A 16,794-nucleotide genomic window follows, 5' to 3' on the forward strand; every position below is an offset into this window, starting at 1 on the left:
AAGACTTACATGATCTGATGCTGAGTGAAGGAAGCAGAACCAGGAGAACATTGTAGACAATTACAACTCCAAAAGACTCATGATGGAAAAAGCAATTCACATCCGGAGAAAGAACTTTGGAGTCTGAATGCAGATTGAGGCAAACTATTTGCTCTCTCTCTCTTTTTTGTTTCTTCTTTATCGTGGTTCATTCCATTGGTTATAATTCTTCTTTACAACATGACTAATGTGGAAATATGTTTAATGTGAAGTTATATGTAGAACCTATATCGGATTGCATGCAGTCTTGGCAGGGAGGGAGGAGGAGAGGGAGGGGGAGAAAATTTGGAACTCAGAAGCTTGTGGAACTGAATGTTATAAACTAAAAATAAATAAATTTAAAAGGAAAAAAAAGTCTATCAAGGGATACCATAGCCATCTCAAACTCAGTAGGTCCAAAATAAAATTCATTATCTTTCTTCCAAAAATCTACCCTTTCTCCTCCCCTCCCTTTTCTGTTGGGGATATTGTAATTATTCCAGTTACAAAAGTTCACAGCGGAGAAGTTATCCCTGACTCTTCCTTCTGTCTCCTCCCCACCTCCCCATAGCCAAATTTTCTTGATTATACTTCCTCTATTTCTCTTTTCTCTCTATCATTGTCTCTATTCATACAACAACACCTCTTGTCCAGGCCCTCTCATCACCTCTCACTTGGACTCATGCAACAATCTCCTAAGTGGTCTCCCTCTATCTAGTCTCTCTCTTCCCCAAACTGTTCTCCATGTAGCTGCCAATCTGGCATTCTAAAGTTCAAGGCTGATCATGTCACTCCCTTCCTCAAGAAGCTGTAGTGGCTCCCCACTGTCCTGAAGATAAAATACAAGCTATTCTGCCTGGCATTTAAAACCCTTCACAATCTGGCTCCAGCTTATCTTTCCAGGCTGCTTACATATTATCTCCTATCATAAACTCTGCTCCAGGTGAACTACCCTACATCCTATTCTGCGTGCACAAGAGTCTAGATCCCACCTTTCTGCTTGTGCATAAGCTGTCTCCCATGCCCAGAATGCTCACCACTCCTGTCCTTCAACTGTTGGAAGTCCTAGATTCCTTCAAAGCTCCACTCAAGTACTAACTGTTTCAGGATGTCTTTCCTGATTCCCCTCATTACTAGTGCCCTGCCCCCCATCCCTCCGCATTTTGTGAATATCCTGGATATACTTCTCTTTGAACATGTTGTATCCTTTAATCTAGTTCAAGGCTCTTGAAAGCAGCAACTGTTTCCCTTTTGAATTTATATCCTTATCACCAGGCATGAATGAATGCAATGAATTTGCTTGGAAAATGGTTGCTGAGAGATACACGTATACCTATGTATGTTTGTATGTATGTATGCCTACATACTTACGTAAACACATATGTACATACATACATGATACATGATATCTAGATAGAGAAAGAAAGAAGGAAGGAAGGAGAGAGGGAAGGAAAGTGGGAAGGAAGGAAGGTGGGAAGGAAGGAAAGAGGGAGGGAGGGAAAGAAAGAGGGAAGGAGAGAGAGAAGGAAAGAAGAAAGGAAGAAAGGAGGAAAGGAGGAAAAGAAGGAAAGAAGGTGAGAAGGAGGGAAGGAAGTAAGGAGGTAGGGAGGAAAGGAAGGAAGGAAGGAGGGAAGGAGGAAAAGAAAGAAGGAAGGTAGGAAGGAGGGAGGGAGGGAAGGAAGGAAGGAAGGAAGGTATGAAGGAAGGAAGAAAAGAAGGAAGTAAGGAAGGTGGGAAGGAAGGAAGTAAGGAAGGTGGGAAGGAAGGAAGAAAGGAAGGAGGGAGGGAAGAAAGAAAGGAAAGAAACAAGAAAGGAAGGAAGCAAGGAAGGAAGGAAGGAAGTAAGAACACTGAGTAAGTTGTGAGGAAATTGAGTCAGAAAGTACAAACTGTTCTCTCCAGAAATGTGGCAGTGAAAGCAAAGAGAGAGGACAATAGCTTCAGGAAGCAGCAAGGTTGAGGAAAGAATTCTGAGAGAAGCACTTTGAGGGGGCCTGAACGTGTTAGGAGGCAGAGGAGAAGTCAGTGGAGGACAGACTGAAACCAGGAAAGAGCTAATGATCAGGCAGGAGTGGGATGTGTTTGGAGGGCTGGAAAGGGAGGATACTAAATAAATAGAGGCCCTGGTAAAAATGAAGAGTGAGTTAATTTAGTGTGAGAGAGTAGGAGACATGACAAAATAAGGAGCTCGTGGTTACAGAAGGACATCCAGATTTGAGGCCCTGGAAATGAAACTGCCTGAAAATGACAAGGCCAGGTTGATTTCTGTGGTACCTTTGAATGCATTTGAATTCGATTATATAAATCATACTGTTGGATTTTATAGGGAAATGAAGAAGGAGTTATGATTTTAATACAACTGTGTTTGGCTGTTAGGTTGACATTCCAAGGCAGTCTCTGTAAAAAGGTTTATTCCAAATCAAAACAAAGCAAAAACAGGATTGGCTCTTGCCAGACAGCCAAAGGCAAATGACTTAATCTTTTTCTTTCTTCTTTTTTTTTTTTTACCAACTTAAAATGTTTTTATTTCTTCTTTTTGTAGAAATAACAAAAGTTAACTCCTAACTGGTTCTGCTTTAACTGTAAACAGGCCTTGTTTGCATTTCACAGATTCATATTGGGAAGTCAGGCTTAACAGATATTTGGGGGGCAATGTCTCATAACTACCTAACACCCATTTGAAAAGTTAGATTGCACTTTCGTTATCACATATCACAGACTCAAACATAGCCAGGTCATGAGACAACTTTTACAGAGTTCATGGTATATTGCAGAGTTCATTTTCGAATTTATTGATTTTGTTTAAATCTTTAATTTATTATTTGTTTATATAATTAATTTAATTTTAATTTTTAATTCAATGCACCCTGCCAAAGGTGCTAGGCCAGAGTTTCTCAAATTATTTTGGCCAAGTAACAATTTGGTGTTTGAAATATATTAAGAGAACCCATCAATGCTACTCCAGGGCATTTGGAATATACTGGGGATGGACAAAAGGGGGCAAAACAAAGGATATGAAACCTATTTCTATGCCCTCCAAACTGTATTAGAAGAATTTTTGTTACAAGCCAGCAGATCCCTGCACCATTGCAGCTCAGGGAGCTATAAAACCCTGGCACTACAAGCTTATAGGCTTACCTCATGCCAAAGGAGGAGGGTTGGACACTGCATATTCATCTTTTTCTTGTGATTTTTAGGTGCCTGATCTCCTACCCCAGCTTGTCTCTTCCCCCAAGTACAGCTTCAACAGTTCTTGACCAAGACGTGTAGTTGTGTTTTTTTTCCCCTTTTTTTTCTTTTTGGAGGTGATCAGGGTTTAGTGACTTTCCCAGGGTCACACAGCTAATAAGTGTCTGAAGCCGAATTTAAACTCAGATTCTCCTGACTCCAGGACCAGTGCTGTATCCACTGCACCACCTAGCATCCCTAAGACGTGTCATTTATCACAAACTCTAACCTCAGTGCACTCAGGCTAGACCCTTCATGTGCCAGAAACTGTGTGTGCTAGGTCCTAGGGACACAAATAAAAACAGAAAACCATCTCTACCTTAAAGGAGCTTATATTTTACTGAGGGTAAAATAATATTTATGTAACCAGGCTTCTTCTGCAGGTAGAAGGAAGGCTTCCAGAGCCTAGCTGCATGGACTTCTGGAATTGTAACATAAGCTCCTCTTATCTAGAAAGGAAGTACCTTGAGAGGTAGGGAAGAAATTTGAAAAGGGAGAACATCATGGTGTTATGATAAGAGAATTTTTGGCTTCACTTTCTTACCACCGTTTACTTGAGTAAATCCAATAGCTAGCCGCATCTCTAGTGTTAATGGTAAGTTTTCAAATTCCGGTTATCTCCTCTGTGTTTATTGACTAGTATCCTATTTTATTATTTTACTGGTAAAATTTTTATTGTAGGTAGAGTAGGGTAGCCTGACACAGTTTAGATGATTCCAATTTTGTTGGCAACATCTAAAGCATCATAGTCTGGAGCAAGTCGGATATGGGCCTTCTTCTCTCCATCAGGCTGGATCAGTGTGCTGACCTTGGCCACGTTGATGTCATGCAGCTTCTTCACCTCCTCCTTGATCTGATGCTTGTTGGACTTGACGTCCTCAATGAAGACTAGGGTGTTGTTGCCCTCAGTCTTCTTCATAGCAGACTCAGTGGTCAAGGGGAACTTAATGATGGCATGGTGATCAAGCTTGTTCCTCCTAGGGGCACTTTTCTGAGGGTATTTTGGCTCCTTAGAAGTCTTAGTGTCTTGGGTTGCCTGAAGGTGGGGCATGTTTGCATACCCCTTCAACACTGCCTTCTTGGCCTTCAAGGCCTTGGACTTGGTTTCTGTCTTGGGGAGGAAAACAGTTTCCTTCTTCGCCTTTGGTGCCATCTTGGGGGAAAGCTAGAATCCTATTTTGACCTGTTATAGATCTTCCCCTTCTGCTGTGTGTTCTTTGATGTGTAAATCGTTACTTTCCCCCTCCGCCTTCTTTAAAATGACATTCTGACCATCATGCCTATGTAACTGAAAGCTCTATAAGGGTGCTGAAACTGTTTCTCAGGGTTCACTGGCTTTTTGTATACAGTGAGTCTGTGCTCTGAGCATATAATAAGCCAGTTTCTCTATGCTTCTACATATTGATAATTATGATTGTCAGTAATAAATCCTTGGACAATTTCAATTACAGTTTAAATTAGCAAATGGAAAAGTAGAGAAAAAGATACTCCAGTTAGTTTTTTGAATGGATACTAAGATTTGGGGTATCAAGGCAACCTGAGCTGTCTCCCAGATTGCTATCTCCACCTATTCAAACCCCTAAGAAGGGATATGGCTGGGACAGCTGGAGCTGAGACCTGAGAAAAAAGGGCAAAATGTTTAACTCTCCTTCCCACCCCCTCTGCCTGGAGATGGTAGATATTTACTCCAAGTTTTCTATATCCTTGAAGTCTTTCATAGTTCTTGATTTTGGTAATACCTTAAAAGTTGTCCTACTATTAAAAGAAAACTACAATTAAAAATAACTTCTTCGTGATTTGTGTATGTTCATAATTTTGAACATTGGGCTACAACAGAGAGACAGAGACCAAGAGACACAGACAGAGAGAAAAGATGATCTTTCTGGATTGTTGATACAGCAGGAAGAGAAACTTCCCTGAATCTCTGACTGGGGACTTCAACTACATGGAAGAGATTTTTGTGAGTTTTTTATGACTAATTCCTATAAGCTCCTCAGCAGTACAGAAGGATGAATGTAACAACACTGTTACTTGGAGCTGCTGTGGCTATGCAAGGCCAATAACACCAGCACACAGAAGGGCTGCCAGCACAAGTTCTTTGATCTGCTTTTCTAAGGAAAGTAACTTTAAGGGGTTAACAATCTCACTTTAATTAACATACATATATCATTCACTTAGTTCAGGGGGAAAAGTCAGCACTCTGAACTTCAGAGCAAATACAAACAGAAATTACAAGCAGAAATTATAAACAGAGCAAAATAACACAAATCAACAGACAGGCTTCTATCTGTCTGACCATAGCAATACATACACAGTTACCAGAGAGAGAATCTACGCAGAGTCTCATCTGGCTAAATTACCAATACTCTTCCAATGAGTGTGCCCCCAACATCAAAATGCCAACCTTAGAGTATACATACCCTGTTTAGTGCCCTAAGGTTTAGTACCTACTTAGCAAAAGGGTGTGGGAAAGATCTTTAATCACTAGCCCCACATCATATATATCATTTCCAATCAATGACTCTTGATTCAAACAAAGGCAAGACTCAAAGGCACTCGATTGCCTTAGTGCTGAGAAGCACTCCAGAACAAAAGACAACAAAAAAGTCTCACTCTGCTTGCCATTACAGAGAGTCACATGACTTAGGACCATTTCTCTTATCTTTGAGTCATGAATAAGGAGATTTAGGTGGTATAAGGAGGCTAGTGAGAAAGAAGTAGGTGTCTTAGGCAAATTCATTCCTTCATTGTCACTTTTCTTTCTTTTCCTTTTTTTTTCAAAGATGGTTCAATCTTGCTGAGGGGCAGAGGAGAGGCATTATTGGAGAGAAGGTCATGATCCCTGGGGCATCTGAAAAGAGGACTAGAAAGTGACCAGGCCCACATTTCAAAGGTGGTTACTGTCTAAGGAGAGAGTAGTTCATCATCTATATGACCAACTCTGTCCGAGAGCATTACCAAGTGGTTATGTGCCACAGACCTATTTGCCAGCCTGATAAAGTCCATGGACCCTTTCTCAGAATAACATTTTTAAATGCATAAAATAAAATACATAGTATTACAAAGGAAGCCAATTATATTTTTTAAAAGTCATCAATTTTTAAAAAAATCCATTTCACAAAGCCCACATTAAGAATCCCTTTCATAGAGGGAACAGGGCTTTAACAACTTCATGGATCAGGAAAGGACTTCCTCTAGAAGGGAGATAGCATTGGACCTGAGCCTTGAAGGAAGGTAGGGAAGGAAGCTAATGAAGGATGTTAATATAAGTCATACATATAAGGCACAGACCATATAGACTAACAATGTTGGTAGATGAAAGGATATTAACTTGAATTAACACATGTAATCTGCCCTCTGAGAATTAACCCTCTATGGATATGTTTCATGTTATGCAATTGGGAGAAATTATTATTTTATGACTATTAATAACCAATTATTAATTTGGGATCCAGGTTTTTCTCCTTTATTTCCTTGTCTAAGTTCCAGCCCCTATAAAAGGTCAGTCTCCAAAGGACATGACTGATTAATTAGATTGTCTTCACCCTCAAAGTACATGCTCTTCAATCTTGGGTGTCTGGATGGAGACAGATTCCCCTGTCCAGATTACTGGAGGGGGCTGAGTCTCATGATCAAGCCACGTTCTCAGAGGAGGAGCTGAAGACTTCTAGTCCACCTCCCCATTAGATGTCCACCAATCAGTGTTGATTTTCAGTTGTTAAGGGAAATCCCTTTCAAGGATTACTTAAAGCTTCCAGGTTCTCCATGTCTTTTGTCTTTGGTTGCCAAGAGAGATCAATGACCATGGGTTATTGATTATTAACTAGCCTAATTAATAAATTGATCATTAATTTCCCAGAAATTTGATCTCTCAGGGTTTTTCATTCATCATACAATCAATACAGGATCATTGCTTTAGGTCTGGAAAGAGCCTTATGGGTGGGCCATCTAATCTAACCCCCTATTGTACAGATGAAGAAGTTAAGTCCCAAGGAGGATCAGTGATTTGCCCAAAGTCATACAGGTAGTAGGCAACAGAGCAGGACTTGACCCCAGGGTCTATGGCACAATCCATTTGTTTTTAATTTTTAAATTTAAGAAATCAAATAGGGGCAGCTAGGTGGCGCAGTTAGTAGAGCACCGGTCCTGGAGTCAGGGGGACCTAAGTTCAAATCCGGCCTCAGATACTTGACACATGTACTAGCTGTGTGACCTTGGGTAAGTCACTTAATCCCAATTGCCCTGCCAAAAAAAAGGCAAAAAAAAAAATCAAATACAGTTTTAAAATTATTTTAGGTAAGTTGATTAAGGAATATTGTGGTAAATGTCCCTTATGAAATTATTTCATAATGAAAATTATTTATCGGTTTTGTAAGTCTGATTTTGCATTTGCTGGGTTCTCTTAAGATGAGGCAAATCTGCACACAGCATACCACAAACTGATTAAACACATGAACATTTCAATGCTTATTCAGTGTTAAACTCAAGGAGGCCAAGTGATCTACACTCTGAAGGCTTTTAGCAATTAGAGTTTGGTAGTGTGAAAAATAGAATGAATTAATCCTCCCACTTTATCTGATTAAGATACAGAACTGAAACTACATTGGTAGCCTTAATTCATGGCCTTCTCAGAGTCTTTAAACAAAGCTGATTCTGATCCTTTCTGACCTCTCTGACTTTTAAGACCAGGCTTTACTGCCTGTGATGTGGCTAGTGTGTAAGCAATAGAGGCCTATTGAATGACTGGAATGTTTTCCCTCTGACAAGTCACAGAAAGTGGGAATGTTGACCCCAGAGATATTAACTGAGGAATCCCTCGAGACTTATCACAGTCTCCTCTGAAATTCAAAGTGCATCCAAAGCTCCAAGGAAAATCATCAGATGCCAAGGCACATTTAGCAACTGACAAATGAATAGGGGCAGCTAGGTGGCACAGTGGATAAAGTGCTGGGCCTGAAGTCAGGAAGACTCGTCTTCCTGAGTTCAAATCTGGCCTCAGACACTTCTTAGGTGTGTGACCCTGGACAAGTCACTTAGCCCTGTTTACCTCAGTTTCCTCATCTGTAAAATAAGCTTGAGAAGGAAAGTGCAAACCACTCCAGTATTTTTACCAAGAAAACCCTAAATGGGGTCACAAAGAGTCAGAAACGACTGAACAACAACATGGTGCCTTGTTGTGTGTTTGTCCTTTGTTCTCAAAGAGGACCATGACATCAGGGAAATGATGACATGACTTGCAATTGACTTTGATTTGAGTGAGGGAGGGCTGTGCAAGGTCCCCAGCTCACTTTCTCCTCCAGAGCCCCATAGTGCCTTATAGACAATACAGGTGCTCAACACACATTTACCTTATTGAATTAAAATGACTTAAGCATTGGGAATTGGAAGCATTTTTATTCATAAGTAATAACTCCAAAGTCCATCACCACTGATGGACAAACAGATAACAAGTTGTCCAAAAATGGAAAGAGGACTAGAATTGGAATTAATGAACCTATATTCAAAGGCCTCAGTTACCTTATCTGTAAAATGAAGGGATAGGATTGGATGACCTCTAAGGGTCCCTTCCAGCTCCATGAACCTCAAATTGTTTCTCCTTCTAATAAACTACATTCTTCCTTGTGACCCCACCACACCCTACTCTCACTAAATTTGATTGTGTGGTGAGTAGACTGGCAACTAGAAACTCCACATTTGCTTTAGTTCTGTGATCGAATTAACTGTGTGACTTTAATCAAGTCATTTTCCTTCTTTGGACCACATCTGTAAAAGGAAGGGTTGGACAAGTTAATTTCTGAGATTCCTTCCGGCTCTATCATGGGTAAGATAGGGAGACAATTCTGAGTCCAGAATCTAATCTAGGATCCAATGTCCAGATTCAGGTCATAGACATCACTTTTTATGGTCCTTCATACTTGATCAATATCCCATGAATATTGTATATGCTAACAGAAGAATAAACTGTTTTTCCCATGCTGTAACAAAGCCATTCCCAGGGTACCAGGAATCTCAGGCAGCCAATACTTGATTTGGGGGCTCTAAGTTCTTCCCTTTCCTTCCTTCTCTCTTCTTCTTGTCTGGCATCCTGAATAGCCACCACTTTCAATACCAACTTTGTCCAATGACCTCCAAACAGTGGCTCATTTTCTCAAAATACCTAAATAAGTCCTGCAGTAGACAGGCGCTATTTAAATAGATGCATGAAGATGGAGGCTGTTTCATGGAGGCTGTTTTAAGATAAAATTTTAACCCATTTCCTTCAACTTCTGAAAATTTTGTCAAATGCTTATGTCACTTCTAATAAAAATAACATGACAAACCAATAGTAATTATTTTATTTTAAAGGGACACTGAGAAAGTCACACTTGAAAGAGGTGACTGTGGTCTAGGACCCTGTTAAGGAAAGAATTTCATATACATGATTGAGGGAAATTAGAATTGGCTCCAATAGACGATAGGGTCATAGATTGAGGACTCGAAGGGACCTCAAAGACCATTTTACAGATAAGGAAACTGAGGCCTAGAGAGAGTTCAAATGACTTATTCAAGGTCATAGAGCTAGTAAATAGCAGTCAAACTTTGAATTCAGCCTCCTTGACTCCAAATCTCATTCCATAACATTTTCCTGATACTCAAAAATGCTGCAAAGTTTTAAAGGTCCCGCCTTTAAAAGAAGCTGGAAATCTATAGTCATGTGAAAAAATTCTCTAAATCACTACTGATTAGAGAAATGCAAATTAAAACAATTCTGAGGTACCTTCTCACACTTATCAGATTGGCTAACAGGACAAAAAAAGTTTTAACATGTAATTGGGGAAAAAAATAAAATACATTAAACATTTAAAAAGAAGCTGGAAAGAATAGGCATTTATTACTTGACAGTCTTCTGTGCATGCAGAAAATAATAAAGAAGAGGCTGAAGGATACTTATTACACACAAGTAGATAACTCAAGTTATATCAAGGCAAAAATGCTGGCTAAACAATGTATGTATTTTTAAGTATTTTGTTCTTTTGATTGTTTTATTTTCATACTACAATCTCTTCTGGATAACCTTCCTCCCCACCTGATCCCTTTATAACAAACCACAAAAACACTTAAATAAAGCTGATAGGCAAGCACACCAAATCAATGCTTCTTGGTCACCCTAGTCTACCACCTTTCTTTGGAAAGGAGATAAGTCTTAAACAATCTATTTTAAAAGGAACTATTACATAATACATTTCTGAGAAAGAATAAAAATCTGAGAGACATGTATGTATATATGTATGTGTATATACACACATATGCACATACATACATATATCTGCATATACATATTTGCACATATATATACATGCACACACCCATATACATGTATGTGTGTATATATATGTATGTGTGTGTGTGTGTGTGTGTGTATGTCTACTCTATGTCAACTAAAAGGGTCAAGGGATAATTTGTGTGGTCACCTAGGTGCCAAAGGATTTTTTTGCAATCATCACTTTTTATTCTTCTAGATGATTTATAGCTTTTTATTATTTATGTTAAAATAGCCAGTTTCAGTTTTGTTTTCTAAGGGTAATTAATTTCCATCTTGATATAGCAGAAAGGGCATTGGGTTAAAGGTCAGAAGATATTAGTTCTGGCCCAGAAAGTCTTAGTCAAATCATTTAATCCTTTCCTTGGAGCTTTAAAATGAGGTTGGAGTAGATTGCGAGATTCTTAATCTAGAATTCATGAAAAAAACTATTTTGATAACTTTATTTCACTATAATTGGTTTCCTTTATGATACTATATATTTTATTTAATGTACACAACAGTATTATTCTGAGAAGGGTTGCATAGGCCTCCCCAGCCTGCCAAAGGGATCCAGGACTCAGAAAAGGTGAAGAAGCTCTGGATTTGTCCTCATCATCAACAGGACCATGATCTGACTAGATCTGAAGGTCTCCAAAGGCCTTTTCCTACTCTAATATAGTCTATGGTTTATACAAGTCAGATGTACTTATATCTTGTTATACACACAGACACACACATACACACATACACACACACACACACATACACACACACACATACCATGTGAGATTTTGACACAAGAAATTTTTTTTTTTTACTTTCCCAGAAGTCTTTCATGAAAGGAATAATCTTTCTCAGGAACATTGAAATGCATGGGCTGATCAATCTGGAAAAATGTATTCTTTCTATTACCTTCTCAATCCCCTTTAAATATGACTAAGATTAAGAATTGGGACCAAAGGCCTCCTTCCCTCAGTGGTGAGTAAAAAGTAAACTAAGTGTCACCAAGGATGAATTTGAAGATTCTTAGAAGATAGAACCCTAGACCCTAACTCATTCTTCTTGGGACAAAATCTAGTCCCAGAAGGTATGGAGCATTAACAAAAAATGTCCAGTAGAATGTAAGCTCCCCAAGGGCAGGAAGAGCCTGTTCTCTTTTGTCTTTGTTTTCCCATCACCAATCACAGAGCCTGGCAAAGAGTAGATTGTAAACGGCTGCAGAATTGAATCGATTATAATCTTCAGGGCAACTTTAGTACACTTGGATACATAAGGTAGGGTTAGTTCTAGGTGAAATGTTGAAGAAGGGTAACGTGAGATTCATTTCCCTACCTCTACCTTCCAGACACTCTTCCCACCCTCCCCTTCACCCTACAATGATCACCCTTCCCCACCCCATCCCACCCCACCCCCTCCCTTGTGGTGGCCCACTCAGTTATGCCTTCAGGTTAATATAGCCAATAATCTGGACCTTGTTCTTGTCCCCCCAAACTATTATCATATTTATTTCCATTACTACTACCTTAGTCAAGGCCCTCAAGATACCATGCCTGGAGAGCTAGAAGAGCATCTTAGAGATCCCAAGTTCATGTATACTTGAAACCACCACCAGACTAATCTTAATTGGTTGCTTTATCCCAGGGCTCTCCTGCTCAGGAGCCCAGCAGGAGGTGGGAGGGTGGGGTAGGGTGGAATGCTGAGCTGCTGCCTTGTAAAAGGGACCACGCTCCTCCCTGCCCCCCACCCCATCGGCAGCAGTAGCAGCAGCACCAAGAGCTGACCAACTTTAAAAACCCTGCTCTAGCCCCCTGCTTTGGCCAGGGCAGTGAATATATAGCTGAAGGCAAAGAAAGGGTGAGCAGAGCAGCTATCCTCCCTGCAGCTACCTCGGGGGCTAAAATTGGAAGCGAGAGTCAGAGATAGTCAGGAGCCTCTTTGGCAATTCCTCCTTCTCTCTTGAGGGTTGGGACCTGGCCAGATTTATTTTGTGAGGCAATGAGGCATAGAACTGACACCTTAGAACCCAGAAGACCTGAGTTCAAGTTTTGCCTTCGGCACAAACAAATTGTATGACCCTGAGCAAGTCTCTTCTCTCATTACTCAAGGCGACTCTGTAAGGTATAAATTATAGAGTAGGAACTGAACTCCATCGGTAAAATGAATTTCCTCACCAGGAACTCCCTATACCCATAAAATTGCAAGTCCAGTCCCTGTTACTATTATTAATGTCATCATCATTATTAAAGAAGACTCTAAAAAGGAGACATTAATCATACTTACGTTATCTAGTTGTGATGAAAAAAATTTTCTGCCAGTTGTAGCCTGCTCTATAAATGAGTTGTAAATGAGTAACCCTCAGAAGGCCATGAGAGGTACGTGTTAGGTGGGAGTAAGCAGATGATTAACACTTATCAGATAAGAGACTATGAAGAACTTGGAGAAGGGATGCCATAAAAGGACTGTGTGGTCAGTAAAGAATATGGGCTGGTCATATGGATAACCCACGGACAGACAGCCCACTGGTAGCTTTTCAATGCCAAGAGTACATAAGCAAATCTCCCAGATCATTTGGTGAACTCCCTTTGGTCAACCCCTTGGAAGACTTGGACATAAGCTGCCTAGGACAGGCACGGATGGGCTATGATTGATATTGGTGAATACATAAATTGGGACTGGGACTGGATCTGTGATTTCACTGATATAGGAAAATTCCCTCTACCAATGCAGATCACCACTTTCTCTGCAATTTGATATTCCTAGAGTGTAGTTCTGACCATGTCACTCCTCTGCTCAAGAAGCTTCAATGGCTTTCTATTGCTTTAAAGATAAAATATGAACTACCCTATTTGGCATCTAAATTCCCTCACAATCTGGTTCTAGACTATTTTTTCAGGTTGATGACATATTACTTTCCCTCACAAATTCTAGCCTTCAGAACTGGCTCACCTGCTTTTTGCCCTTCTCTTCCTATGCGACAGTCACCTCTAGTCTCTGTGTCATGGGCTGTCCTCCATGCCTTGAATGTATTCCTTACCTTGGTCTCTTGGAAACAATATCTCCCTTCAAGTCTCAGCTTAAGTGTCACCTCCTTCAAGGAGTCTTTCCTCATTCCCCCAATTACTAGTCCTCCAGGCAACCCAAATCATTTATATTTATTTTATATACATCCTGTATTTACTACTTATCTGTAGGGCTTTGTGAAGCAGCAGCAAGAGCAAATGAATACTTGGTTGATTTCTCAGAGCCTACCTGGGTGAGGTAGTAATGCTCTTTGCTTAGGCTTCCTTCCCTTAAAGCTAAAAACAGACAAGGCCAAAGGGCTTAAGCTCTGATAGATTTAGAAAGACAATTTTTTAACAGGCATACAAGGGAAATTCAAAGAACTCCTGTGAATTAAGATAAAAAGGTGAGATTTTTAAAAATACAGATAACACTGGCTTTGCCCTTATCATCTAGGCCTAAAGATGTAGTGAAAAGAGCAATGGGGCTTGCAGTCAGATCACTGGGCTAGATTCCCAACTTTGTCACTTATTAGTCATGCCACAAGTCTGGACCTCTCTGAGTTTTTTCCTTCATTTGTAAAACAGAGATGGTTCTGCTTCGATTACACTACCTCATGGAGTTGATAGGAGGCAATTTATAAATAAAACAGATAAATGTGAGCTGCTGTTTTCTTTCTAGAAAGAAAAAAGGAAGTGGAGGCTGCCAAAAAAAATTGCTCCAGATTGTCACATTTACGTTAAAGTAGGCTTGGAGTTTGCGACCACAAATAGAGTGGAATGGGAAGACCACTCAAATCCTACCTTCAACACTTTCAGTGTGACCCTTGCCAGGTACCTTAATTTATTGGTGCCTCAGTTCCTCAGCTGTAACTTAAGGGATTGGACTGCATAGCCTCTAAGGTTTCTTTCAGTGTGAATCTTATAATTTATTCAGTGGACAATCTTCTTTAAAGCAAATCCAACTTCCTTCAGAGAAACTGAAGGCTTTGCACTAACAACACAAAGCACAAACATAACACGTTATAGAAGCTAGCACAATGCTAGTCCCCCTATTAACTTGGTCGCTAAAAACTTGTCAAGTAGAATTAAAAGCAAACATCGATTGCCTCTCAGCCCTCCCAAAGGTGGAAGAAAGTTCAAGGTTGTTCCAAAGTCTTGTGCCACATTAAGCTTTCCAATGCTCCAGCACATTGCAGGAGACATGCAACCAGCATTCACCTAAGGAGATACTCCGAGTAAACAAGATCATCGAGTCCCCAGAGTCCAGGAAAAAAGGGGCTGGGGAGGTGGAAGGGCCCGAGACTTTTCAGCAGCCTGAGCTGTCCATCACTCGAGGGAACAGCACCTGCTACTAACTCTTTAAATAGGAAGCGCGTCCCAGGTGGAAGCTCCAGCCAAGTGTTTGGGGAGAAAAGCGAACTGGAAGCCAGGTCTTTTTCCATGTATCTCTAGCCCTCTTCTCTGATGCCTGCCTTTTGATTGATCATAAGAAATGGGTGAATTTCTTAGCAAGAACAGCCTCCTTCCTCCCGCGCCCCCATGAAGGAGGGGAGAGGAGAGAAGGGGAGGAGGGAGAGGGAGAGGAAGAGGCCAAAGAGAATGGATTGAAGAGAGGCTGAGAGGGAAGGAAAGGAGGGAAAGAAGAATGGGAGGAGGGGGAAAGGGAAGGAAGAAAAGGCAGAGAGGTGAAAAGAAGGGGAGGAAGGAAAGGAGGGGGGAACACTACCTGCTGCTGTCCAGCTCCTCCTCTGTTTCTGCGGTGGTTTCTTCCTCTCCCTCGGACTCCTCCTCTGTCTCCAGCTCCGTCTCCTCCTCGGAGCCGAGGTAGCTCTCGGAGGTCGGAGCGGGGTCGTATTGGGCGCTCTCCATCTCTCAGGCCTCTAGCTGGGGCTAAGAGGCTCCCTTCCCTACTCACTTGGTGTTCCCCCTCTAACTCTGCCCTCCTGACCTGCGCCTGGGGCTCTTCTGTCTGTCAAGTCGTCCTGCGCCCGGGCTCAAGTTCCCGAGACTTGGCGGGTGGGGATGGGTTGGGGCGGGGAGGGGGGTACTTTAAATAGAAGTAGTCAAAGTTGCAGTCCCAAGTTTCTGATGCCGCTGCAATTCCAGCTTCTTCTCCCTCTCCCCGCGTTCGCTGCCTCTGCCAAGCCTCCCAACCAGCCCTCCCTCCGCTCCATTTTAGGCAAAGCTCTGGCAGGCTCTGGACGCCTGGAAATCCACACCCCGGGCGGGCTCCCGGGGATCAAGGGGGTATCAGCTGTTCTTTCTGGGCTGGGGGAAGGGAGTTTGGGACGATGAAACCCAGAGTTTAGTGAGGAACTAGATTTTTAAACCAGTCTTCTTCCCAGTTCGGACCCTATGGAGGGGTAGCGTGGGGCGCGCTTCTCACCTGCTTGGGGTGGGGTGGGAGAGATAGATGGAGGGCCCAGGCAAGCCCGCTGAGCTGCTAGATCCCTCTCTTTTCCACTCTCCCCACCGTCCCCACCACCCAAATCTCTATTCCGTAAGCGGGTGCCCCCTGGCTGGCCAGCAAATCCTAGTCTTTCCCCCTCGTGAACCTCTGCTTCGAATGCCAAGGGATGGATGCTCTCTGTCCATCTCCTCCAGTGCAGGGAGTGTTGGAAAAGGTCCTAGAGGGTGTGTGGGCGGGGTTTCCAGGATTTGGGGGGTATGTACAGAGCTCGAATTGGGGACACAAATGTTTTCCCTGTCGGTGCCACCCACCTGTGCCACCCAACACCCAACCACCACCTCATACACATACAGCCAAACTGCAAGGGATTAATAATAGGTAAAATTTATGTAGAGCTTAATATGTGCCAGGCACTGTGCTAAGCACTTTACAATTATTATTTCATTGTATGTTCACAACAGCCCTGGGAGGTAATCGCCATTATTACTCCATTTTACAGATGTGGGGACTGAGGCAAACAGAGGTTAATGGACTTGCCAAGGGTCACACAACTAGTAAGCATCTGAGGCTGGATTTGAACTCAAGTCTTCCTGACTCCAGGCTCAGCACTCTATTCACTGCACCACCTCCCTGCCTATTAGTTTCATTTATAATCCAGAAGAAAAGACTGAGGGAAAAAAAATGTTTCACATTAACTTAAGGCCCAGGGCAAGGTTTCCTTTTAAAATAAAATTTTATTGCTATCTTTTGCTTTCAAGTTGTGTACATTTCCTCTTATCACCTCTTCTTCTACCCTCCCTCATCCCAGAGAGTTGGAGAGGAATATTTTTGAAAGGGGGGAGGGGTAGAAAACA

General features: G+C 41.6%; 1 protein-coding gene across 1 annotated transcript in view; it reads right to left on the reverse strand.

Annotated features, from left to right (window-relative positions):
- The window catches only part of CMYA5 (cardiomyopathy associated 5), a 126,652-nt gene extending 111,132 nt beyond the window's left edge, over nt 1–15,520 (reverse strand). Inside the window, exon 1 of the mRNA XM_036762580.1 lies at nt 15,257–15,520. Coding sequence (XP_036618475.1) covers nt 15,257–15,399 — 143 coding nt within the window. The 5' untranslated portion in view covers nt 15,400–15,520. The remainder of the gene's footprint in view (nt 1–15,256) is intronic.
- Nucleotides 15,521–16,794: the final 1,274 nt, after the last annotated feature.

Source organism: Trichosurus vulpecula, chromosome 1 (assembly GCF_011100635.1).
Source record: "Trichosurus vulpecula isolate mTriVul1 chromosome 1, mTriVul1.pri, whole genome shotgun sequence".
In the NCBI taxonomy this organism is placed as follows: domain Eukaryota; kingdom Metazoa; phylum Chordata; class Mammalia; order Diprotodontia; family Phalangeridae; genus Trichosurus; species Trichosurus vulpecula.